The 27,483-nt window shown below is 41.2% G+C and overlaps 1 protein-coding gene across 1 annotated transcript in view; it reads right to left on the bottom strand.

Moving 5' to 3' along the window:
- The window catches only part of CNTNAP5 (contactin associated protein family member 5), a 291,688-nt gene that overhangs the window by 139,013 nt on the left and 125,192 nt on the right, over positions 1–27,483 (bottom strand). The window contains exons 4-7 of the mRNA XM_086464950.1: positions 19,312–19,459; positions 11,158–11,361; positions 8,616–8,800; positions 5,170–5,313 (exon numbers count right to left, since the gene is read on the bottom strand). Coding sequence (XP_086321076.1) covers positions 5,170–5,313; positions 8,616–8,800; positions 11,158–11,361; positions 19,312–19,459 — 681 coding nt within the window. The remainder of the gene's footprint in view (positions 1–5,169; positions 5,314–8,615; positions 8,801–11,157; positions 11,362–19,311; positions 19,460–27,483) is intronic.

Below are 27,483 nucleotides of genomic sequence, written 5' to 3'. Positions count from 1 at the left end.
AAGACCCAGAGAGTAGACAGGAAGACAGAAGCAGCCATAAAAAGCTATTTTTACAGGAACCAATATTTCTGGAACCCGAGTTCACCTGCCTTATCTTGTAGAACAGCAAATTCAGTTCTCTTTTTAATGTGCATGTGTCACTCATGCTTTCATTAAATAACTGCATAAAACATTTTTTTTTTATAATAACTTCAACTTAGTCCTAAAGGAAGTTGTGAAAAACGTCACTAAATAGCTCTGATATTTTTTATTTATGATTCCTATAGTCTGATTGTGGTGCAAAGACTAATGAAAAATAAAAAAAATAATAAAAGATATACCTAACTCCTGGTTCTCCAAATCCTAGTAGGGGTCCTCACAAATCATAGAATGGTTTGGGTTGGAAGGGACCTTAAAGATCTTCTAGTTCAACCCTCCTGCCATGGGGAGGAACACCTTCCACCAGACCAGGTGTCTCAAAGCCCCATCCAACACCTCCAGGGAGAGGCATCCACAACTTCTCTGGGCAACCTGTTCCACTGTCTCACCACCCTCACAGTAAAGAATTTCTTCTTCACATCTAATCTACATCTCCCCTCTTTCACGTTGAAACCGTTACCCCTCATCCTATCACTACCCTCCCTGATCAAGAGTCCCTTCCCACCTTTCCTGTAGGCCCCCTTTAAGTACTGGAAGGCTGCTAAAAGGTCTCCCCAGAGCCTTCTCTTCTCCCGGCTGAACAACCCCAACTCTCTCAGCCTGGCCTCACAGGGAACATGCTCCAGACCCCTCATCATCTTCATGGCCTCCTCTGGACCTGCTCGAGCAGGTCCATATCTTTCTTACCCTGGAGGCCCCAGAGCTGGACACAGCACTCCAGGTGGGGTCTCACGGGAGTGGAGCAGAGGGCAAGAATGACCTCCCTTGACCTGCTGGCCACTCTTCTCTTCATGCAGCCCAGTACGTGACTGGCCTTCTGGGCTACGAGCGCCACCAACACCCCCAAGTCCTTCTCCACAGGGCTGTTCTCAATCCACTTGTCACCCACCCTGTATTTGTGCTTGGGATTGCCCCAACTCAGGTGCAAGACCTTGCACTTGGCCTTGTTGAACTTTATGGTCCCACTCCTCAAGCCTGTCAAGGTCCCTCTGGATGCCACCCCTTCCCTCCAGCGTGTCGACTGCACCACACAGCTTGGTGTCATCAGCAAACCTGCTGAAGGTGCAGTTAGTATCACCAGCCTGATATTCACAGATACATCAACACTTGCAATAGCGCTTTGGTAGAACAAGACATGTGTAGACAAGTAAATTCTTCTCAAGATGAAGGTATCTCAAATCAGCTTAATAAAATAGTATGTTTGGATTTTCTATAAAGGGAATGAGTTATTAGTTTACATTCTCCTGTCACTAGGTGTCTTTCCTTGCTCTTTGATGCTGGCAATTGGTTATTTCCCTGAGGCACTACACTGACGCATTTACATGTCACCACATCCCTTGCTGTGCTGAATTGTCACTCCCAGATCCAACATGGCAGGCCGACATAGAAATTCAAACATATCTGAGCGCTGTCAACTACTGCCCTACAAATATCCTGCACTCCTTTCAAGTCAGTGCAGGTTTTGCTGTGCTAAATAAAAATACAACTTCAGTTCCTATTCACCAAAGGTATCGGAAGGGAAAAGTGGATAGGGTTTTCCTCAATTTCAGTGAGCCCATAGGGTGGAGCATTGAGAAAATCAAACACAGCATCTTTTCATGACCTCTCCATTTCTTTTTTTCAGCTAGACAGCTGCTTATTTTGGCATCACAAATCAGTGACACACAAAAAGACTTAAGACCCTTGCCACAGATCACATTAGAGTAGTTTCCAAAGGTGTAATCTGAATCTAGCAGTAGGTAACCACTGGTGGCCAGGATACTATAGCTATTTTTAGGATGCTATAGCTATTTTTCTCTTAACTACTCCCTCAGACAGATGTATTTAGTGATTCTCCATGGATTTCTTTTCCTAGAACTTGTCTTATCTCTTCCTGCACCTACATACAATCCTAAGCAGCACAAAATCCTTCAACAGACTTCATCATCCCACATATCAATAGGTCTAATATCCTAATGTAATATCCTCCTGCTTCTTGTAAATGTGGCTTCTACTAGCATATTTTCCTGCCCCTAATTGCTTGCCCAAGAAGTGCAAGTAACTGCTGTACAATTTCTCAAAATGGGCAGTCTGCACTTCTTTTGTGCTGAGAAGACAGCTAGTAAATAGGACAGATCTTTAGGTTATTATTTTAAGGCATTTTCTAAGGTTTTCCAAGGGTCCAGCCCTATGACCATGACAGTAATAATTACAGAAATTTGACTTATCATAACCTCTTGCAATTAAACCAGTATCACTTCTTTGGAGAGCAAATAAAGATCCCCTATAATTTCTCCACATTCAGCCACCTATGGGAAGGAAAAAACCAAACAACCCAACACAAAAACCACATAACAAAAAAACCCCACAACATGCCATCAGGAACAGAACAAACCCCAGAGAGAAGATAGACAGCCTGTCCAAATAGATAGGGCTACCACATACAGAGGTTAAATATCAGGCAATATAAAAATGCAATACTGAAGGCAAGTTCCAGTTCAAAAAGACAGGCTGCCTTGTTATCTTGAGATGTCTTCTCAAGGGGATTTATTGCAAGACTGACAACTGCAAATGAGTTACAGAAAAGAAGAGGCAGAATGATAATCACAGCCAGGAGTATGATACATAGCACACCACTCTGTTATTGACAACCTGTAGTTTCTTCTCTGACTTCAAATGCAGCTGATTTGGGACTGTTATTTACATGGATGAGGAACTACTTCATAAGAGGAAATCTGCACCTCCAAAGCTGATGTATCATTCTTCTGCCTGTGTGAAAGATGTCAACAGTAAAAAAAGAAAGTTGATGGGTATGAAAACCCACAAGTTTGGCTCACTGACTTTGTCAACATTCACAAGGGCGCAGAGACTGAGCATTGAAGTCTGCCTCCCTTTTGGAGGCAAAAACTAATGTCTCTGAGCATTAATGGCTTTCTAATCCCAAACCAATCAGTTTGTCCTCAAATATCTTCTGTCAGGAGACAAAAGTATTTTGGGGATTAACAACACAGAACCATCTCTGGTGACCTCCAGCTTGTGGGAAGGGAACGCTTATACACAAGACATTGTTGGAAAAAGTGATTCCAAGTTCCTGCTATATTTAATTATCCTTCTGGGCTGTTCCTTTCATCGCATTTCCACTCCAGACAACCTTAGCAACTACAAAGACGTGAAGCAGAGAAGCTTGCAGCTCCCTGGGGATATGGACTGTTGCTTGAAAACCTCAATGAACTTTGAGTGAAAGCATTTAGCACAGAGGAAGTCTGGCAGGCAAAAGACTACATTTAGCAAGAACAAGTTACTTTAATTTGAGTAAGTCAATTGCTAACAAGTGGTGAAGAGCAGGAAGACAGAAGAGGAAGATCAGGCTCTGAAAGCTGGAAGTACCTGATAGTTGCTGGAGGAGATAAATACCTGTGATGGAAAGGATGTTGGAAAACAACAGATTTACAGGGGCTCTTTCCTGTAGAAGGATGTTAATCTAAGATTATGAGGTGCTGTGAGTGTGGCAACCTTTCCACACACTTTGCATACACAAGTGTCACAGCACACAGCAGCTCATAAAGCTTGCAAAATACAGTACAGCAGCTAGCTTTTGAAAACTATTGCATTAAAATAATGACTTCTGTGAGGAAGACTGAAAGATGGGGGCACAACCCCGCTACTTTAAATTGATGAAAGGAACAGGATTCCCAGGCCTTTGATCTAGCATTGGCTGAATAAAGTATTGTGATAACAGAGTTTCATTGCTTGGGGTCATGTAATATCCAAACAACACTTTTCCCCTTTAGGAAGGCCTTCCCACTACCCAGCTGGCAAAATAACCAGCTGTTTAATGACCTAAGAAGCAGACCAGGGCTCTTTGCTCCCCTTAGAAAGTAAGCTGAGGGGAAGAGCAATTTAACACAGTTCATAAGATTTGTGCCTTAGAGTCCTGAGTCAGAGCAATCAAACTGGAGGTTATCAAAGCCAAGTCTCTCAGTCCCAGGCTAGGGGAGCATCCTGGAGGCAGTCTTGACTGCCAGCAAAACAACACAGGACTTCTCACCCATCGCCTTTACATTTTCCATTTCCCTGTGTATTCAGCCTCAGCCTAGGCAAGGAAAGTGAGGGAAGGAAGAATTGTTGTAGTCTTCTGGCTTGCTTTGTTATAGACTCAGTTTGTTTATATACATTACTACAAACTAGAAGATGCTGTGAGAGCCAGAAGCAGATTCACTTTCTCCAAAGACACAGTATTAGCCAAAAGGCTTATATCAAAGGACGGTGCAGGAGTGAGACACAAGATAAACAAAGAGCTGAACCATTTACAATTTGTCAAGGCTGCATGGGAGTGTACTGTTTCCTCTTCTTATGAAATAAAATGTTCTTTATTTTGCTCATGATATATTTAACTATATCTTTGGACATTATTAGGTGTGAAGTTGTATTTATGTTTTATGTTGGCAGGCTGGATAAGTGTAGTTCCTTTTGCTTCACCTCTTCTGTCCCACCTTTAAAGACACTAGTATCAGGTCAACATTTCTCAGAACTGACAATACATTGAATATAAGGGGCAGCAAAAAGGAAAATATTTCCAATATTAAAAGAGACATTCTTCTCTATAATACCAACTTAAATAGCAGAATAAAATTTTGCTACTACTGTACTCCACAACACCAATGGAGAATGGTTCAGAAAATAAGATTTTATTTGAATTAACCAGGAAAAAAAATAACCAGGAAAAAAAAAAGTCTCTATGACTTCTATCACACCATTAAAAAGACCCATTCTAATCTTGGAAAAGGAATTTAAAAGTTTCTCCAAACAAATTCTAATGCACCTGGAAAATCAGAGAAATGTATAAATTTTCACATATGTCTATCAGTAACTATCACCACAGCAGTCAGCATTGGCTGGTGTTAGCCTCAGCTGGTGTTAGCCTCAGCAACATCATTTTGACAAGCTAATTATGCCCACAGATACTTAAATCTGAAGTCTACTTATTTAGTGCAGGTGGCAGCACCAACAGTACGTAAGCGAAGATGGAAAGCATACATTGTTGTCTCTTACCACAGTATAGATCTGAGGTTTGCGCCTTTTTGCCAGGTCAATTATATTGACTCCGTTGTAATAAAGGTTCTCAATGCACCCGTGGAAATTTTTCCTCTGAAAGGTTCCTGGTTTCCCCGGGACAGGAATCCCTCCGAAACTGAGCTTTTGGAAAGAATAAGACCAGTATTTAGTTATCACCCCAAAAGCAAGAGGGCAGAACCCTGCTCCCTGCAGCCAGACGGAATATTATCTAAGAATCAAGTCACATTAACAGCATGATCTTGGAGCACGAAGCAGGGCCCAGCTGCCCAACAGAGGAATTACAGGCCCCATAGCATTACAGCTGCTGGAGAGACCCTGCTGCCACATACAGCTCACTAATTTGGAAGCAGCTTTTAAGTGCCTTGACACGCCACTTCACCAAACTAGTACCCCCAGGCCCCCACCCAGCAACACCCAACGCACAAGGTAATGTTCAAAATGGTCTCCAGCCACGGCCCCCACTGGCCTGGAGGCTGCCACCCAGCAGCAGACCACAGCAACCAGGAACCACTGAGCAAAGGGGAAATAAACTCTTCCTGCCCACAGAGTACTGGCTTTGCCTGCGAGCTGGAGTCACCCCTTTTCACCCAGCATGTATCTGAACAGTTTTGGTTCCAGCCAGTGGAGAGTAGTATCATGTACATAAACCACCCCATTCGCACATTGTGATCGTTTTCCCTAAATTTCACAATGTGCTTTGGTCTTTACAATACTCGCATGTGGTATTTGGGACCGAGCAGTGTAATGGAGAAGTTGCAGGTTACACATTTAACCAAAACTTCTGCTGTGCTGTTGTCTAAGTGCTGGAAGATGTTAGTATTGTGCATATTACAACCCATGGAGCTGGAGTCACTTAAATGGAGGGCTGAAAGCCCTGGGAAGACAAAGAGCCTAAGACAATAAAGCTTCCAAAATCCTTGGAGCATAATCACTTTAGATTCCGAAAAGAGAGAAAGAGCGAAAGAGCGAACAAAAAAAAAAAACAACCAAAAAACTCTCAATAATCCTATTTTCATTTTCCAGATGACACAGCTCATTTCTAATTAGCTCCACTGGCATTTTTGGCAAAGTCTTACTGCCGGTACCACTGGGTTTTCATTCACTTTTCCCATTGCAGCCAGTAGTATCATGAGTGATATAACACAGGTGGGGATCCCACAGTCATGACACTTCACAGTGGTTCCAACACATCAGAAGCTATGCTTCTGCAGCAATCATGCTGCATCCGCTGCAGCAAGGGTGTGCACTGCTGTGCAGCACTGCTGACACACTGATGGCTGCTGGAACCTGGTGAGGCTTGTTCCTCTGTCAAAATTCCTAACGGCTCCCCTCAGCTCATCATGACAAAAGTAAAGGGAAATTTGGGGGTATTTTTCCTCCCACTCCACCTAAAAAGCTGGGATACATAAACAAATGAAACCTCCCTGGATAACCTTGAAAGCACTTCTTTGAAAACAAGTCCTTAATGAACTTGTGCCTCAGTTGTATTAAACGATCACTTCAGAGAAATAAAGAGTGAACAGACTGCTACCTTACATCACTTGCAGGTTTGTTATTGGCATGAGGGCTTATGTGGTAGTAACTTTATTTTCCAGCAAGAACCATTAGTTCTTCCTTAAAACACCAGACTTTCCTTCTTTCATATTCTATTCTTTAAGTCTCCTGCTTAGGGACTCTGTACTGTGTTTCAAAACCAGAAGAAAAATCAATATCAATTATACCACTGCATTATTAAGAAAAGTTTCCTTTGTGATTGGTAATAATTTTAATTACCAAACTAATGGTTTTATTACCCTCAGTAAGGCTTTAATCCCTGAAGTGCACTGAGATAAACTTTCAGTAGACTATTGCTGTAAGGTTCTACTGAAAGATTGTCTCAGTGCAATTGGAAAGAAAACACATTGTGTGAAAAACTAAGCACCAGGAGCCAGGACTGAGTGCCACAGAGGTCAGTGGTGAACCCGATTTACACCAGCTGAAGATCTTCTCTACCATGCTCCTGCTTTAGAACATCTGGAAAAATGTTCTGCAAATTACATTGGAGGCTGAGTTTTCCCTAATTGCCATCGACCTTGTAGCAGGAAGCAAGGAATTTCATTAGGAAAGCCGATGATTCAATTGTTTGGCTTTTCTCAGCTCCAGTTTAAAAGTAGTTACAGCTTTGGCCCTTGCTAGTTCAGTCTGAAGCTGTTCCAGAATCTCACTGCTCAAATGTGCTGTCCCTACTAAACATGCTCGTGATTTGAAACAGCAATGTCAGGGGACAGGTACTGCTCTCTCTACCCTGCTTTGCGAAATGCAAAGGAAGGAATTTCAGCTGGAAGATGAGAGAAACAAAGAGCAGGCACCTGCCATTGCCGAGCTGTCTGCTTTTGTCCCTTAGGTGCACTGGGAATTGATCCATTCCAGAGAAATTAATCCAAAGTGCAGAGAGGAAACTCGTGGTCTCTTAAGCGACGAGCCATGCCAGCTCAACACATCCAGACAGGGCGATGGCTCTGACTGTGCAAGCTTGACCATGTGTCTTGTGGGCTAGCAAGACTTGGTAGACAAGCATGTGGGAATAAAAATGAACACGGGTAATTTGCACACAGGTGTGCATTGGTGGGGGAACAGATGAGGAACTGCCTTGCATGTAGATATGATGATATAAAAGGCTTTTATGGTATTTTTTTACTGACTATCAGCCATAAGCTCTGAACTGCTGGAGTGATGCAGACTTCACTCTGCCTCACCTTGGCCTCATCGCAGAGGAGCTCACCAGCCTAGGGTTTTATGGGCAGGCAGGATGTTTGCTCTGCTCAGTTCTTCCTTGGCTGAGCTGCTCTGGCTTTCTAGACCAGGATGCTCTGCATCACAACCCCAGATGTGAAGGTACCTGGGTCAGAGCTAGTTGTGTCGACAGTTGGGCTCAGGGTCTTCCATTCCTAGTGGGAAGACAATGGTCTTTACCTGCTCATCTCCATATGGAGAGCTGTAACCTGAGCAAGCGGTGGCTGGATAGAGCGCTACTCAGAGCTGGTATCCCCATGGTCATGTCAACCAGATGCAGGGTTGATGCACAATGATCCCATTAAAATCATATTGGAGATGATGACTCAGCACCTCTCCATACAGATAAGTGTGGTTGCTACCTAAAGGTTTGACTAGAACCCAGGCTATATCTTTTAGTTTAGCTCAAAGTCTGCTCTATTTTGAAGTTTAAGCATAATCCAATGCATATTTACCCAGAGACTGGCCACTTTCTGATACTGTCGTATACAGAGTTGCATAGAGTCTCTCTGGGAAGGAAATATTAAACGAAGAAAAGATTTTTGCTGGAAAGAAACAGCTTATAGAGTGGTTGTTTTCCATCACATTCATTTTATACCATTTCAGCCTCATCTCCCAGGTTACCACAGAATCTGAAGGGCTTCACACACCTCATAATCAATATCCAAGTGATCTGAATCTCCCTTCGTTCGGAAATGCTGGGTGTGCTTGTCCACCGTGAAGTTCACTTGCTTGTTGAAGCGCTCTATGAGAACTGAGTGCCAGTGCTGGTCATCCAGGAGGCTGCCCAGGGTGACAGACGTGTGGCTGTTACTGAAGTGCAGGTTGGAGTCCCCTGGAGGGGCAGAGACAGGCAGAAAACACCAGAGTTACTCCCAGGCCCTTAACAGAAGCATAGGGACTCAAGCACAGAGCAGTGCTTCTAGATGCAAACTGGAGCTCTGCCCATCAGAAACAGACCCTTGTCAAAGCTTGCCTTAGATTCTTTGGGCCTCTTGTTCATATATGTGTGTATACACACATGCACATATACACACTTTTTTTTTCCCAAAAAAAATCCTTGCGGGAGGTTTTCCCGATGCAGCACCCACACATTGGAGCACACAAGGGATCATCACTGCCTGTGCCCTCGATTCTGCCAGGTGTTTGAGGCCCTGGTGTTTTAAGAGACCCTTTCGGGTTGCACCAAAATCTCATGCCTATTCACATTAACAGACCATTCCTGACATTTCAGTTTCAACTACGGGCTTTTTAGGTTTTAACAAGAAAATCACACCTGTCTATTTTCAGAGAAAAAAAAGCCACAAGTCAGTGAAGCAACATGAACGCAAGTGTTTTGTTCAGCTAAAAAAGATTCTTAAACCTGGCCTAGATCTTGAGTCATAAAAATAGTTAGGCCCTAACTCTGGTGATTTCAAGCACTCTTCTATTTTTCAGCTGGCTGCATGTCTGAACAGTTCATAGTCTCTCATTTAAAGGCAGTGTGTCCTTTTCTAATATTCCAGCAGAATGGAGACAACATGTGCTCCAAAATTGTCAGGCAAGATGCAAACAGATTCAAGAGCAGACATCAAAACCCTTGCTCATGACACATGAACGTATGTGGAGGAATTGAAATGGCTAAAATCCATACATTTTGGGCTACTGCTGAAAGAAAAGAATCTTATCTCAGACTATGTATTCACAACAGCATTTCCTCTGGAACAGGAAACCTAAAATTTAACTATACTATTTTCTTATACTAGTATGAAACATTTGTAAGAGAAGGATAAGTCAATGGAGTTAAAGAACCCAACATTCAGCAGAGCCTCAGAATGTAGCTACTTGGTCCAAGTAACATCCTAATAGCAATTCAGAAAAACGCTGCATTATCATTTCTACCCTTTGATGAACTAAATAAATAAAGAAAAAAAATACTAGTTGGAGACTAAACAATTAATGAGCTTACATAAAACTCAAATCCAAGAGCTGTGGAAAATTGTTACTGACATTTAAAACAAACACAAGTAACATGAGAGGAGAAATGCAGAAAGAATTATCTACGAATTCTGTTTTAGTACCTCCAGTTTCTTCCCACTAGTTTATGATTTCTTTTAATTCCCTAAGTCATAAACAGGGAATTGAGATACTGCACCATTGCCTGCTTTATCTGCTCTAGACAAACTTCTTAAAGTGTCCTGGAATTGGTAGTCTGAGATATGCCCCTGCTAATACTATACATTACTAGATGCTACATGTTCCATTTTTATTAAATCCAGCCTTGGCAGTCTAAGCACTATGTACATGAACTGCAAATGGCTCGGATTACTTTATTCAAAGTTATCAAGAGGCAGTGAAAAAAAAATTGAGCTTAATTCCCTCCCCTCCTTGCCCATACCCTCCCTCATGGTTAACAGAAGGAGGGATTTGTTTCAGCTTTCCATCTGAATGGGCCACTGAGGCTTTCAGGCCAAGTTCAGTACCCAAACAGAGTAAGCGCAGCTCCTGTGCTAACCAAAGCACAGCACTGCAGGCATGGAAACTTCCTCCCAACTCAAACCCCTCAGTATGAAAAGCATGAATCCGCAGGGATTGCTGAGGCCAGCACTATGGGTGACCCACAGATGAATCTAATGAAGATTTTGCAATAAGTTGGGGATAGAGGGTATGATACTCCTACTACAGTAGCTCCTGCCATTCTGACCAGAATGTTTTCATCATTTAAATTCTGTATTCTCAGCTCAGTTCTGATCACAGAATGGTAAAAAGATTGACACAAACGAAAAAAACCCCAAACCTTTTGCACTCTGAACCAATCTTCCTGGGAATGTTACTTTTTAAAATAACAACAATAAAAATTAAAAAGGAGGAAGGGGAAGAAACATGACTTTTTTTTTTTTTTTTCTTAAATCACTGCTTGAAAGAATCGTCAAGCAAAGGTCAAAACGTCAAAAGTAGTTAGAAGAGCCAGGGTCTCTTCTTGGCTGAGTCGCATCCTGCTTGACATCAATCAAGTCTATTCTCTTTTGCTTCCCCCTCTCACCTTCTCTGACAAGTATTTAAGCTGTGAGCTGTCTGAGGCATACAGCATGTTTTGTTGATCTCAGCTGGAGTTTTTAGATACTGCCTAATACAAACAATAGATTTATAAAAGCAAACCAAGACAATCCTTGTTACGGTAATATGTGAACCAATAATCCTAATTACCCTTACCCAGGCTGATGTGCAAGGAGAGCTTCCCTTTCTGCAGTTCCAAGGTAATGTAGTCTCCACGCTGTCCTTCTCCATGGAATAAGACTCCATCCCCCTGCATGCTCTTGAACTTCAAGGAAACCACATCTTTGAATGTGCTCATAAGCTTCTGATTGAACCTGTAGAGGAGCGAACTTCTGCCATCGAAGTCTGCAATATCTGACTCTGGGAGAAAAAAGATGGCAAAATGAAAAGAAGGGCCAGCATCAGGAGAGGAAACATATTTTTTCAGCATCTTTTCACTTGGAGCCAGGTGTTCTCAGAAGCATACATCCACAGGATGTATGTGGCATCTGTGCAACCACATTGCACCCACTTCCAATCCTCTCCCTCTGTCTGGGGAAAGGGAACATGAGGATAAAACCAGAAATCCTCTGCACTTGTCCTGCTCTCTCTCATGCAAGACTGCTTTCTCACTCAACTTTTTAGAACAGAACAGGTGCCTTCCATCATATTCAGATCTCCAGAGCATCCTTCACCACATTTGCTGTTTGTCTCAAATACAGCACAGGCTGTTATTCATTACTCTGAACACTTCAGTTCTCATTCCACTTATTCTAGCTTCATAAGTGGCTGTTGAGCTGCTTCTGTGTGTCGGCCATGCCTGCATACACCTTTGCATTCAAATAAGCATCATCTTAGCCTCTGAGCGTTGGCTGCTTGTTTGTGATGGGCATTTATCAACCATGTTTCTGCATGCAAATTGACTACGCTGGCAGGAGTAGCAAACATCAATTCAAAAAGCTTTTGAAGGGATTTCATGGGAACCTGGCATCTAAACTGATTATGTACCTTTGAAAATCCTATTAGAAACATATTTTCCCCTTCAGCCAGCCTCTAAAACCCAATCACTGTGATGGGAAACACGCTTTCAATTCTTCAATTGCAATTAATATTTCCTTTGGCAGCAGCAGCCTGCAGTACTCTCTTTGTTTTATAAAGTGGTATTTAAGCAAAATGTATATTAATAAACTTTTTTTTAAGAGATTATATATATAACCAGAACATTTCAGATAGTTTTAAATACTTTTAACTAATACATTGTATTCAAACATATGTAAATTCAATTCCAGTTTCTATCCAAATGCAATTTTGCACAAATTATGGATAAAATATCTACTCATAAATAATAAATCTGTCAATTGGTATTTCCTGTTGTTAAGAAAAATATTAAAAATTAAGAACACCAGACAATGAAGAATCTGAACACGAGTTTACTAAGCTACCTACCTATTGGAATACAAGCATAAAGACAAAGAATACCTTCATAGTAACCAAGAAAGAGCATAGACTACCTTTGTTTGCAAACCAAATGTTTTAATGATAATCCAAAGCTATCAGTTTTTCATTTTCTTTTGAAAATTAACTGAAAGATCCATATACAAAACAATCAAGACTTCCAGGTCAGCAACTGCATTGTGATTAAAGTTGGTGATTTAAGTCATCTAAGCTCTCTTGAGAGTCCTTCTATCCTTTTGAGCATTAATGGTAGTTTCATTCGCTCTTCTTTAAAAACAGAAATAATAGGCGTCAGGTTTTGTTTTTTTTTTTTCCCTTTTTTTTTCTTTTTTTAAACTGGACTAAGATTTAAAGAGGTTTGCAATTAAAAACTATTATGAGCTCAGAAAATAAAAGACCCGTTAATGATTTGTTACCATGAAAACTACCATCCATAACTTCTGCATGTCAGTGTGACGGTTTGTACAGAAGTTTGATGGCACACTTACAAAGTTGCAGGGAGCTTAGAATTTAAATTTGATATAAAATTCTGGCACTACAAAACTGTTTTCATTCCAAATCATAAGACAACTGATTATTTCTTATGAAAATAAAACTACAAAGAAATTCAACCCTGGGAAAAATTCACTCCAGACCAACTTCTTATCTGTGATATCAGAATTATAACATGCTGTTTAACATCATATGTGAAAAAGTTGCTAGTGTAAGAAGTATCACGAATACAACAGTATTCACACCATCTGCTTTCACTATTTTTTACTTCTGAATTAGGTGTTCAGAAACAGCTCCTCAGAACTGCTGATTTCTCTCTTGACACCTTGACTGCCAGTTTCTATAAAGGGAATTAAATTCATAGTTTAGTTCTTATGAATTTCCCCTAGCTACATTAAATACTTCTATTTGTTTAAAGTAAATTGCAAGTGTATCATAAAAACGGTTTCATTTTAACACAGGCAGGAATTAGGAAATAGCTTGTAAAGAAGTTAGTCTTTGATTTCCAGTGCATTTTGCAGTTGAAGTTGATTTTCCTCCTAGCTCTCAGAAACAAAGGTACTGTAAGAGAGCACTGATTCATTCTTGCCATAAGAGCAGCCCTTTTTTCTTCTTCTTCTTAAGACCCAAGCCTTCAGCCAGTCTGAATTCACAATTGAGTCCTTGTTCTTAACTCTCCACTAAGGCACAGCACAACACACAATTTCTTGAAGAGCTCTACCACTGACATTTACAGAGTACAACACAAAGGAAAACCTGTTTCTGAAAAGTTCTGCTTCACTAATTATCGGTTGTGAGTACACTGGCCAATAAACAACCCTGAATGAAATGGGAATATGTCAAATAAATGCTAACACTGGCAGCCAAAAGTCATCACTGGCAGTTTGCATGACAACAAATCGTTGACTTCCTGTTAAAAATTGAATGATACAGCACAATTCTAATACAGTCACTCCAGAAAACCTGCTTGTTTACTTAGTGTTTATTTAGTCCCTGTATGTCCATAATCCACTTGCAGCAAGACAGCAAGGATCAGAAATGTTCTATGTCTCAGAAAACCTGTAGGAATAACAATCTAAAACACAACACGTGCTTTCATTCTGCACTGCCTACTGGTTTACTTATGCTCCCTGAAGCCAGACTTTACTCAGTCCGGGTACTTTTCTACACTGTCCTCATCAACAAAGCTACCAAACTCATCAAAAGTGAGATCAGGCAAAAGACTCTCCTTTCATGTTATTCTCCTCTGACCAACAATTCAAACAGATGCCTCTGCTGTAAACACATACATCCTTCTGCTCACAGGTGAAGAAGTCCCCATAAAATAGAAATCATCCATCATGTTTTTCTGATATTCAGTAGAATTTCTGGCCCCAGGGTTCCTGGTTACATTATTCCATTTGAATTTCCTTTCCCAACACAGATCCAAACATTAAAGTCACTTGGGAATGGGTGGAAACACAGGCAGTTGAAGCTAGACTACCAAGTTAATTCAGCATTTTAAAAAAAAAAAGGGAATGTGACCAATGTGACCACAGGGCTCAAGACCCAACTTGTGGGACCAGCTACGCTGAGAGGAGCCAGGCTGAGAGCAATGTGAGAGCACAGTTTACTTGTGCAGCAGTCTTCTCTGTGCAGCACAGAGGATACACAATCATTCTGACAAAGATGGTTCTCCCAGTGATTTTTGAAAAAGTAAACACCTACTTGGCAAAGTTATTCCAAAATACAAAAATGTCCTCTAGGAACAGTAGCAATTTTAGTCAGGAACTTTTGGTCTTGCACTTGCATCAATGAGCAGAAGCTTTAACTCCTGGCAGGAGGGAGGAATGCTCCTAGTCTGAACAGATGTCTCTCCTGGCCAGTCATACCTTACTGGTTTGAGTGAGTCTGAAGCAATCTGACTTCCCTCCCCATGTCCCTCTCAGACATGCAATCCAAGAGATGAATGTGGACAAGTACCTCAGAGTTCTCTGTTCTGCTATGCAGCTTTATCCCTACCACAAATCTACGGCTGCCTCTTGGTAAGCACTCATTTGGGTACTTATCTTACACAGTTGGTTACAAACACTACTGGTCAATGGCCAACAGACACTAAGTGGCTCTCTGCAATACGTTCTTTTCTATCTCACAGGAAGACAAAGGAGAAAATGGAGGAACGTGGGGGAAAAAAGAGAAAAAAGATCCAGTAAAAATATCTTTTAATCAAAGCACAATATCAGATCATATTCCCTGAAGCAATGAGAGCAAAAGATGAGAAATCAGAGTCCTGAACTGCAAATGAAGAAGTCGTCTCTCAAAAGCAGAAGATATCCTGTCTCACAACCTATCACTGTTTCTCCTGTGGTTTCCCAGCTTGTTAACTGCACATACACCTGATACTGCTGATGTATTTTGGGCTGTTAACCAGTTATAGAATATGATCAGCATCTTCAATGCAGCTATAAATCTTATCCTAGAAAAGCAATTGTGTCAGCAGATTTTTTTCCTACACTAAGCTAACAAGACTTTTCTCAAGTATAAAGATATACCCATCTCACCACCCCCAGCATCAAAAGCAATTGGTTTGCCATTTGTCTGAACACGTCCTCTGTTGCAGCTCTGGTTATCTGTTACAATCACACTGCTTCTGGAGCCACAGCTGCAAAGGGACAGTGAGAGCTTACACATACCTCTGCATGGAAATTTCCATTTAACTCCTAAATCCTTCTCTGAACAAGAAACATCAACATATATTTTCAGATCAAGATCTTCTCCTTCCTATTTCAGTACCTATTTTGAGGATATCAGACAGAATCTTTACAGGAATTTCAAATAAATGTAATTAATTTTCATTTAAATACATACTTTCTGTATAAGAAAGTAAACAACAATCAGCATGTGTCATCTGTGAATTCCAGCTGATTTGATGGCCTTGGAGTGTTTTGTTGCACAGGAACTTAGATCTTAATGGGGTAGGGTCAAGCACACTCACGTGTCTGAAACAGCTTTGCTGTTACAAGTGTGTTTTTACGTTCCAGAGAAACAATGTCAACTGGAGGCCAATTAGAGGGTGAAAAGAAAAAGCAGAAAAAAGGGAGGAAAAAAAAAAAAGAAAAAAGAAAGAAGAAAGCTCTCTTGTTTGACAGAGAAGGTTTTGGGATAAATTCATAGTAGTAAATTACTTCTAGCAGGAGCAATAAACAACAGTGAGTGCCATGCAGCAGCACAGTGCAATCGCACGTTAAGTTAGCCACTTTGGCATCCACTGCACATAGCAGTTAATCTCTAATATGATTCTTCTGCATTTTTTGTTATTCTGTCCCAGTGCAGTGTTAGGTGACCTATAAGACCTGATGCCTTTCACATGACCCTACTAAACAGTCGTCATTGAAAGATGCATTTGCCAAAAGTTAGCACAAGGTTGTGTTCCTGGGACCTCTTCAGGAGAGCATGCTGCACAGGACGGTCATACTACAAAAATGAGAGATCAGAGCCTTGCACTGGCACAAGAGTGTCACATTCACCTAACTTTGTCATCACAAAAATGCTTAAGCAGCAGCAAAGCCACAAACCTCTCCTACAGCTGTCATCTTCTGCTCAAATATGTAAGGTTAGAAAGGAGCTGATGTGAGCAGAGACCATCCAAGGAACCGCAGGCTATTTTGCACACCCTGGTGTATCACAGCGAGGTCCTCAGCTGCATGTTTGGCAGTAGTCCCAGGGTGCAGCAGCACGTGAAATTCAGATGGCTTAAGCTGTCAGTACCCCCAGACTTTTGTTTCAGCCAACCAATGAATGAAGTCATTCACACAAAAAGGATCTCCAGCTTGCCTGTAAACGAAAACTTTACTTCTGCAGTTTTCTGCCACGGATATCAATATAAAGCAACTTTGTTTTCAGATCAGGTGATGCGCTCTGGGGCAACATTTGCCTGAAAGGTGGAATGGACAGCCAGCAGTCCAGCATCATCTGAATTTCAACCTGTTTTTACAAGTAGCCTAAGAGGTAGAAATGACCCCACAGTCACATGTGTACATTTGTCCAGGATTTGGTTCATATGTGTCCCACATGCACGTGTTCTCTATTTTCTGCTTCAGGACTAAAGCCAAAATGCTGGTGGAAATGAACTTTCTTCAACCTCAGTGTACTTAAGATCAAATAGTCTGGGTTTGTTTACCTATAGAAGCCTTTAAAGTACTCCAACAGCTTAAAGAGGATTGCACATAACTGGGAATTAGGCTCTTACAGATGAATTTATACCAGCTGAAGCCTTTGGTACAGGTAGGTGACTATAATGCTGTTCCTACTTCCAGCCTCACATCCGTTCTTGCATATACAGGCAGACACTTGCATGAAGGGTCATCTCTTAGAGAAGGTGCACATTTGGGACATTTGTTGTTCTTCTAGCTCAATTTCCTTCTGGGCTTGTCCAACAGCCTGTCTCTACTGATTTTTTTAAACTCTTTTCAAATTATTAATATATTTCATATGCCAAAATTGAACAAGGTGGATGAGTCTGTATGCTGTCAAACATTACAAAATGCAGTTATGTAGCTGTACACCAGCAGGATCTGCTGCAGATATTCTGTCAGTATAACAGTAAAGATGACATTTTATAAATGATCAAACATCTTTTGTACAGTGCTGGATTGCCTGGGTTAGGAGTAGCCAAGACTGTGAAACTATATAAGCAAAACTTGTAGACAGGTATTGCTTGGCATATGCAATTTGCCAGAGAGAAATTTGAATGGCACATTTATATAAACGGAATGAATATTTCAATGCTCTGTAAAACTTTTATGAATCCCTTTATTTCTTTTCTGGCTTGCTTCAAGCTCATACCTTAATTCTGCACAACCATTTTTATTTCCTGTAACTGCAGGGTACAGGACAAAGATGAAGACTTAGATGATAGCAGCACAAGGAAACAGTCTGCTCTGAAGTCTTCTTCATATCACAGAAGGTACAACCACAATTTGACGTGAAAGTAGCGCCCATATATTATTTCACATGGAATAGCACCAAAACACATTTCACTACAAACGTTTCAACCTTCAGTTTGAGTTCTGTTTATTACATGTCTGTTTGGACTATAGTTTTCACGGCAGAGGTTGGGTCATTGTTAACAGAAGAAAGCTCTTTGAAAACAGATGAGATAGCTGCTTTGGAATGATGTCATCAAGGGCAGTTAGTTTTGATTTATGCGTTTCAGTTTCCATGTTCACTGGCAGGGCTGGAAAAGTGACTATCCATCCAGCCCAGGCTATTGTAGTCTGTACTTAAATAAATGATAGTTCACAGTGCCTGGGCATCAAAGTAGGTGGCAGAAGCAGCATTTCAAAAAAGCTCATTGGATCTTTTAGATCTACACAGACCATAACAAGGATCTTCCTGTGAAATCAGGTGAATCAGTCCTAAGACCTGAATGTAGTGATGAGGCCACTAAGAGTCCTGGAGCTGGGTCTCTGTTCAATGGGATTGTGTAAATCAAAAAGTTTAAGACACTTTGCTGTTTGATTCTGCCCAGATCAATTTAAGAAGCCTCCCAAATAGAAATTTTTGCACTCATTATCTTACAACCCTGTTTCTGCACCCAGCAGGAGCAGATGAGAACCTAAGCTAAATGGGGAGATGTACAAGTACAGTAGTGTCACATGATGGTGATTTGTGCCACATCATGTTGAATTTACTGGTAAAATGCTGTTAATCCCTTGAATTCTCCACAGAAAAATCTCACCTGTCTCCAGCAGTGTCTCAAGTCACATTTGACCATTTCAGAAATAAACCCCCAGCTACCTGAGAAACAAATACCAGACTTGTGTTTCCTCATTTGTGGACTTGTTTTTGTTTTGTGTGAGGGAGCAACATTGGTCCCTTTTCTTTATGTTCGCGCTCTTCTGTGGTGATCGGTCATATATCTAGGGCAGTACATTGGGACAACTATGTGGCTGAAATGCCCCAAGGCAACAATGTTTATAGGCTGCTCCAAAGGCCATCTGACAAAGCGCTGCAGACCATGTCTTAGAGGATCATCACCACGCATTACGAGGAAGAGTTCCAAAGAAAACATTCATGCAAAAGCAGTTAAAGCGGTAGATGAGTTCTCCAGTTCTCCGCTCTCTGGAGCTATAAAGTCATCAGCCTCAAATAGAAGTATTAGCTACAAGAAGTAGCAAATTGCTCTGTGGTAGGCTCAGATCTTAGAAAGCTTCACCAGCTGAGCTAGATGGGCCAGCATATCCCTCAGTAGAACGACAAGAACAACTACTAAAAAAAATAAATGGTGGCTATGTATCACATTACATTTTAACTTGTAAAACTTGCGCTGGTCCCCTCCCACAGCACCGAGAGCATCAACAAAAAGCTCTTTGAGAAAATGGGGGTTAAGACGTAGCCACTTACTATAGGAGCAGCCGAAGACCTCAACTCTCAGTCCTATCCGCCCACCGACATTCCACTTCAGAGGGACGAAGCGCAAGAAGCGGGCTTTCACGGAGTGCAGAAATTTGTGGTGAATCACACTGTCAGCGTTGCTGTTCCCTGTGAAAACCTGGAAGCACAGAGAGCCTTGGTGAGACATTTAGCACCAAGAGGTGAAGGCAGCACTCTGAATTAAGGCTGTGAACTGCCACCACTCTTCCCAATTCTCAGTCTCATAAATCACTCAAAATTATTTAAATTGATTGCCAAGTTTTCCTGTAAGTGCTGCCTCTCTTATGGAGAGAAAGGAGTGAGACAGCAGTGCACAGAACACCTCAGTGAAGTAGGGGGAAGTATACAGGGAGTTACAAAAGCAGGTTGTAGATGGGGATGTTACAGAAGATGCTGCGTAATTTCTCCAAAGCCAGGATATTCCTGTGCAACACAATACTCCATTGGTCCCTAACATACCCACAGTCCCTTCAGTGCAGTGAAGGATGGGGCCCAGTTTAGCCTTTGGTGCATTCAGGGTAGCAGAAAAAGATAGTCACGATGCACTGAGTTGGCCAGAGCCTGGGAAGATGAACAGGAAAGTGTACAACTACATATGCCACAGAAAACTCAAGCAAGACATAGGAAGAGATGAAAGCCTGAGTCAGTACACAAGAGAGTCAGCATTTTGATTGTGTTTGCACCCAAGAGAGTTAAAGCATGCAAACAATAATAATTTAACTTTTTTTCTTACCTATTTGATTAATTGCCTGCAACTGCAAGACAAAATTAATGGCCCTACTCAGAATTATCACTTAACAAGAGGAAATTCTCTCATGGATAAAGAATGACTGCAAGATTTCAAAGGTGAACCTTAAGACAAGTATCCAAGTTCTGATCCTGCCTGAAGCTTTTACAATTCATCTTTACACCCTTACTCTGTAATACAGGGCTATAAAAATCATAGACTTCCTGCAATCTTCAGAACATTTGAGCAACTCAGCTAGGATTTAAATTTGAAGCTAACAGTTTTGTAAAACATGAAAACCAAAGACAAAACTGACCAAAAAAAAAATCTCACAGGAAGGTCATACTTGTAAAACAGGTCTTTCATTTTATAAGTACAAATTTGCATCACAAGTTGTACTAGTTTTAAATGCTTCTCTACTTCAAATGCTGGCACCATTCACCTATGCAATGCAAATGCAGGCATAAATTGGAATAACTCCAGTAAAGTAGACCTACAATTCATTCCTAATAGCCAAAGGATGAGTTAGATTGGAGGTTTTATCTCCGCTCTAAAAAAAAAAAAGGACTAATTAGCAGCTGTTTAAATTTTTAGTTAAATGCAAGCATTCTAACTTTTCCCCAAATGTGTTAAAAATGGTGTAAAAGTTCAAATTCAGTTTGTTGTTGTTTTACTAAACCCAGCATGCTATTGTTTTGTTAGAACTATATTCAGTAAAAAATATCCGTGAACATTTCTAAGGCATAGTACTTTGAATACCATGTTTATTTCATTTCACCTTAAAAACACTAATCTGGGAAAATTCTCTTATATGCAATAAGCCTTATTTTCCACCCAGTCATGAATGCAAAAGACAGCATATATCTCAGTTCCTAAAACACGCTTTGCAAGTGCATTTCATTGCTGGTATTGCTTGCCTCTGAAGATGAACAATTTTCTGAAGCAAACTCTCACAACTCCAGTTACCTCAGTGAAGAACCACCCTTCAAAATACGTGATCTGTAAAATTACTTTTATTAGGAGCTTATCAGGCTGGAAAGGGTATATAATTCAGCTACCCCAACTGTACCTAACGCTTTGCTTATCCTGTATCTCTTCTTCGGAACTTTTTATGCACAGGATCTTGTTTTCTACAAGTATTATGTGATGGTTAACTAACCTCTCACAAATTCAGCTATATTATATAATTAAAATTTTTTGGATGGGGATTCTCATTGGTCTTAATTCAAAGTTAACCACGTACAGCAGTTCAGCAGCCTTGCCCATCAGGTATGTTTTGAGGAGTGCCACAAGCAGCACTTCAAGATGTCCTGGGCATACTGCTTTCCAGATAGGAGCCAAATTCAAATTCCAGCAGAGAGCATTTCAGAGTCTTTTTCACTATATTTCAAGTGAAAAATCTTGTTCCCAGTAATGAAACTGTCAGCAGAGAGTAACTCTCACAGTCAGAGCTGTGGCAGCGCTCACGTTTTTATTAAGACACTTGTGGATATATAAGATTGAGAAAGGTGAGTGTCATTTTCTGTTTGTTTGCTTAGAAAGCTCATCCTCTTAGAATCCTGTGATTATGTAAAAATCTCACCTTTCATAGGATAAAAAAGAAAGAAGGAAGAAAGAAAGAATAAAAAGAACAGAGGGGGAGCAAAGTGTTTCCAGTACTCCCAGTTGTGTAGAAAAGTTTAAAATGCAGTAACTGGAACACAAGCAAAAGGTGTCAATTAAAAGAAAGAGTACACCTTAATACAGCAATACTGAGAAGCAAGGGTCTGTGTTGTTTTTTTCTCAGAATCCTCTCATACACAAGGCTGTCAATACTGCACGTTGCATCACAGGCCCACAAGGTAATAATTTCTTGGTTTATATGAAAGAGAAAATGTTCTAGGAGAAAGCCCACATTGAAAAGCACAGCACCTCTAGGAATACCTCCTTGCAATTACAAGGTAATGGGAACTAGGTGATTTGTGAATACAACTGTGTACCAAACAGCCCCCGGGTTCCTGCCTGGAATGCAGGTAGGAAGGCAGCACAGGCCAGCACAGAGCGGCATGCTGAGATCAGTGGGCCCTCGTGGCCACTGGAAAACTGCAGAGGCAGTTCCCAACTACCTGTAACTGTTGGTAAGGTCAGTCTTGACACCTCTTTTGCAGGGCAAACCTGTAGAGACATTTTTTGCAAAGCTTGTGCAAACCACACACCCAAGAACAACGCACGGGAAGGTCACCGCTGTTCTCACGCACAGAGGCAGCCCTCTGCCTCCAGGGAGATGGTGTCTACAGCACACTTCAGGGACTGCCTGTGCAGTCAAAGGAGCTTTGTGGTTTTGCCAAGCAAAACAGAGAGCGCTGTACCCCACTGCCCACCCACAGGTGTCTTTGCTAGATACTTTCCTTCACAATGCCTCAAGGAAGAGCCAGAATTACCCACATCCAGCCTCCAAATCAGTTGACTCAAACCTGATTCGCAACTATGTAACAACGTCCTTCCACATTGAAATAGACATGTTAGTAAAAATAAACCCTTCAAAAATCCAATACATCCCTTACAGAAGTGTTTATCAAGCTTCTCTAATAACCAAAGAGCCAACAAAACTTTTGAGGGAAAAAAAATCCACAGGCAATGCTGTACCCATCGATCTGTGCCTACGAGATGGTTTTGCATGCAGCTGGCACATCACTGCTTGCTGCTAACTGTGGGGCGTCACTGTGTATGCCTTTAGGATTGCTTTGATTTTCACTTCCAACTCCCACTGCTATACAGATCACCTTCTGATGTTTTATGGACCACCTGTGGGCTGTAGACCATTGATTAAACAACACCAATTGCCACAGATGGTCACTTGAAAACTTACATCCACAGCTAATACAGAAATAATCCATCCATTAAAGAAGATGAAACAAGCATGCAGTACCAGATTTCATAGCCCTGGAGGTTCAAATATTGATTAACAGTAAACTTATTGGTGAGAATGTCAGAAATACTTCCTCTTGAGAAACAACCTCTATTACAACTTGTTGATAGGGATTAATTCACAGGAACAAAACGACAGACTAGTGAAGAAAAAAAAGCACCCACATGCCATTTCTTATGCAACACAGTTGCTCTGGGAGGGAGAAACCACTGAAACCTGTGGTTTCTTACAAGCCCTGTAAAAACAACAGACCAATGATTTACCTGGGAAATTCTGCTTCTGGCATTCCAAGGGTCTTATAAATCAAAAAGCTCCATTAGCACCAAATATTGCCACCAGCTTCTTGAAGGCTAAAGCTTTTCTCTAGCGCTAGCGGCTGTAAGGTTAACAGCTTGCCACGGGCAGGGCTGCCTCTTGGACCAAGCTCATTTCACGATGCCTGGCTGCATGGTGCCCCGCTGTGACACAGACCACGGCACCACAGTAATATTTTATGAGGCTTTTTTTATGAGCCAGCAAAGGCAGGCCCCACTGGCACAAAGAGGTGAGATAACAACAGCTGCCATGGTTCGGAGCACAGTCTGACCAGCCCGGTACTGCCTGTTCGGCAGCGGCTGTTGGCATGTAGGGAAGAGTAAGAATGAAACAAGCATATACAACGCTTTTCCCAATGCTCAGCCCACCTGGTTCATGGGTTATACTGAAGTGGAAAAAAATAACAGTTCCAGGTTAGATGAAAAAGAAAACTTTCAAAAGAAGTTTAAACCACAAAACTACCATCATTACCTGAAATTTGGATGTACGACTCCCTCAGGAAAAACAACGATTCAAATGAATGGGCTCTTTATACAACTCCTTCAGTCAGAGGGATCCCAAAAGCTGTTTGAGGGCAGTTCAGAAAAATGTCACGCAACTGTGGTGAGATATGACAGTTGTTTAATAACCCTGCAGACACACATTTGTTTCTATACCTTGTGTTAATTCAGATCTGTGCCAGATCACACCAGCGAGATCTGATGGCTAAACTTTAGATCGCCATTTGGCCAGACTCTGTCTAAAGGTGGACTGGTCTCCACCTTTACACAGACAAGAGGAAATTGGGTGCAAGAAAAGTGTCTGCTCATGAAAGCCTAATCAATTCAAAAGATAGCATCAGATATGGACTTTATCTCAGTGTCCCCTGCACACACACTCTGCACAGCAAATGGCAACTTATTTATAGAGCTGCAGAAGGTGGTTCCCATAATGACTCTGCTGAACATATTTTGCTCTCCCACTTTGTTAGGCAGGTAATGGCATGGGTTCAAAATGAGTATGCAAGCAGCAACATAGGCACAATCAGCCCAAAACAGCAAGCAGGCAAGACCTGAGGTTAACTACCTTCTAAGGGAGATATTTTAAGACATATTGAATACTCTCATTTCTGCCAAAGTCACTCTGATGAACTGAGTTGAGGGAAAAAAAAATAAATAAAAAATCAGATTATGAATGTGCAGAGGGCATATAACACAGATGTAAGCAATTTACAACATTTCAACTTTCACTGAAAGAAATACAAGCACAGAAAAGAGCACTCCACCTTCAAATCTCACCCATGACATCGCAGTATGCTGCCTCCAGTACATAAAGAAATAAGGACAGGACCGCACTTAATTCAAGCTATCCCACAGCTTAGTGAAGGAACCAAAGTGAGATAAAAAGCAGCTAAGCCTGTCATCAATCCCAAAACTGCAATACTTAGAGTAAAACAATGTCATTCTCCCTTTTAAACTTCCTTACTAGGAGGAGAAAGATCAGGAGCTAGGAGTTAGCACTGTGATACAGAACGTGCTTCCTGCTGTATGCCTCACAAGATCTCCTCAAATATCTGAGTGTACTTCAAAGAAAACATCAGTGTACTTTAAAGAAAACATGAATTTCCAACTAAGAAACATCACAAAAATCTGAATCAGGAAGGAGGAAGTATTGCCTAGCTTCCCACATTTTCTAAGTTGAAATAAACTCTGACTCAAGGATAGCTTCTATCTTCTTCAGAGGCAATAGAATTTTAGTTCTGCTTGAATTTGCATTACCTGGGATGTAACTTGGTGGGACTATTGAGTGTGGGTATTAAATCCAGGTTAAAATAAGCCAGTGACTGAAATCAAGTCACAGTATGGGTCCTTCGTCCCTGCTTATACGTGCGGCAAGAGACTGAACGCTACCATGACAAGGACACAATACAGCCACAAAAGCACCATATGGAAACCCAGCAGCCTCTGATTTTAATGGGATGCTACAGGGTTTTTTCACATAATTATACTGCATCAGTGCCTTCTAGCAACACCTTAGGCCTAGTCAAGTTTGCAGTGACTTTTGATAACAATGAAAATTTGAAAATCCATTTAGTTTCTGCTGCAAAATGAAAGCAACTGTCAGTTCAGGCAATTCTAGAAACTCCTCCCTTCACCTCAGTCCAGCTCTAAAACTTAGAGAGATTATCCAGAGATGTAATAAAACAAACAAGCAAAACCAAAAACAAAAACCCACAAAAACAAAACACACACAAAAAAAACCCAAACAAAAAACCCAAACAAATAAACCCCAACAAACTTCAAAGTCTAAATGTTCTTTTTACTTTTCACCTTTCCTACATACTGTTCATGGCAACAGTGAAAAACGTTGCTTTGCTTATGTAATGGAAAAAGACCTGCCCAACATACCAAGCCACAACTGTTAATATCTTGTCATGAAGAAACACAGTGAAATGGCTTTGTGGTCATCTCAATCACCTCGTGTCCAGACTGGGAGCTGCTAAAAGCTAAAAGCTCCACCTCATTTAGAGGGTGTGTTAAAAGCAGCTCTCCAGTCCAGGGTTTCAAGGCAGTACCTGACCCCTGGGAGTTGCCTTTTTTCAGCATGTGGTCTTAAAAATCCTTTTGCTATTACAGAGTGTCAGACCATGGTGAGAAGGAAAGGATGACAAGGAGAATTGCTTGGCTCCTTAAAGAGCTGCAGTTCAGATCTTTGTTTTCAGCTACCATGCAGCCACATTTGGCACATGGAAAGCAAACCTATGCATTGTGTTTTCTCACTTCTCTTTCTCAAGAGGAAATTTAAATCTTCTTTCAACCAGTCTCTAAAAATGAACTACATTTTAACCTCGAGTATAAGAAACTTGCCTGCTTTGGAGGGTCAATGGGAGCCTTTTCCACTGATTTAAGCAGGTCAGTTTGAGCCCAAGAGGAAACAGCTGCCAGCTTGGTCCAGGGACCGGAGGGTGGGATGTGTCCTCTTAGCATATCATTCACCTCCAAGCATCTCCTCCTACTTCACATCTGTCTTTTGTGTTAACACACCATGGCCTTCACAACAAAAGGTAACCAGTCATTTCTGGTTAACCACCTCCTGAGCAGAGTTGCCGGTTTCCAGGCTCATGTATTCTCTTTCAGGTTGAACACTATGACTCTAGCTAGGCCTATCATTCCTTCAGAAAGAGAAGCCTCCATTCTGCTTACATTTCTTTTCTTCTTTCCTAACAGCAGCTCCATTTTCCTCTTTGAAACATCCATACTTGACAAGAACCTCAAAAGCAATATCCCTGGCCAAGTATCAAAGCTGCTATTAAGGAGGAGAAGGCGGTGGGGGGGGGGGGGGGGTGGAGTGTGGAATGCAAGAGGCAGCTGTCAAAATTATCCTCCCATAACATTATCTGAGAAAGTGGCAGCTCCCCTTCCCATTCCTCCACCTGTAATGGAAGGGAAAAAAAAAAAAAAAGTTGGTCTACAAAGAGGCAGTTTGATTTCCCTCTACAGTAAGAATTAAAATAAATGGCTGCAGCATGGCTTATCAAGTAGGGGTCCTACTGGGAAATATGCATTACATTTGTTACTTACTGAGGGGCTGACTGCTGTGCTTCAGCAATGCAACCTCTGCCTGTCTCCTAAGCATTAGTTAGTCGCCTCTGAGCTACTGGCAGTTTCTGTACACAGCAGAGTAGTCCAGGGGAGAGACGACGCAATAATGTGGCAGGGTCCATACTACTTCATCACTTCCTTGAATAATCTGCTCAAGTGAAAAGGTTATTTGCCTCTAATCTACCCCATTACACTGAATGCATGCTCTTCTCTCCGGTTAGTTACTTTCCAAATACTGTTAACAACATCATTAGCCTCAGATGCATGACTGCCAACATAAACGACATTTATATTAAAGATGTTGTTTATTATCCTTCTGCTAACAGTTAGCAGAACTATTCACAGATTTTCCAATAAGAAACATAATTCTTACACTATCAAAATATCTTGCAAGAGAAAATGGTTTGATTTTTTAAAAAAATTAAGACAATCTATGTAATATTTTGTTTTAAACAGGTCTGTATCAATTCAGAAAACATTAGTTTAACAGTGACATTAAATACATAGAGCTTCTTGGGTCCCTTCAGGACAATGAAATCTTCTGTTTAGACTAAGGAAAATGAAACAAAATATTGCAGAACTTTTGAATTCTTTGTGCCTTTTTTTTTTTT

Source organism: Leptosomus discolor, chromosome 5 (assembly GCF_034619465.1).
Source record: "Leptosomus discolor isolate bLepDis1 chromosome 5, bLepDis1.hap2, whole genome shotgun sequence".
NCBI lineage: Eukaryota > Metazoa > Chordata > Aves > Leptosomiformes > Leptosomidae > Leptosomus > Leptosomus discolor.
This window is presented reverse-complemented; position numbering and strand designations above follow the sequence as displayed.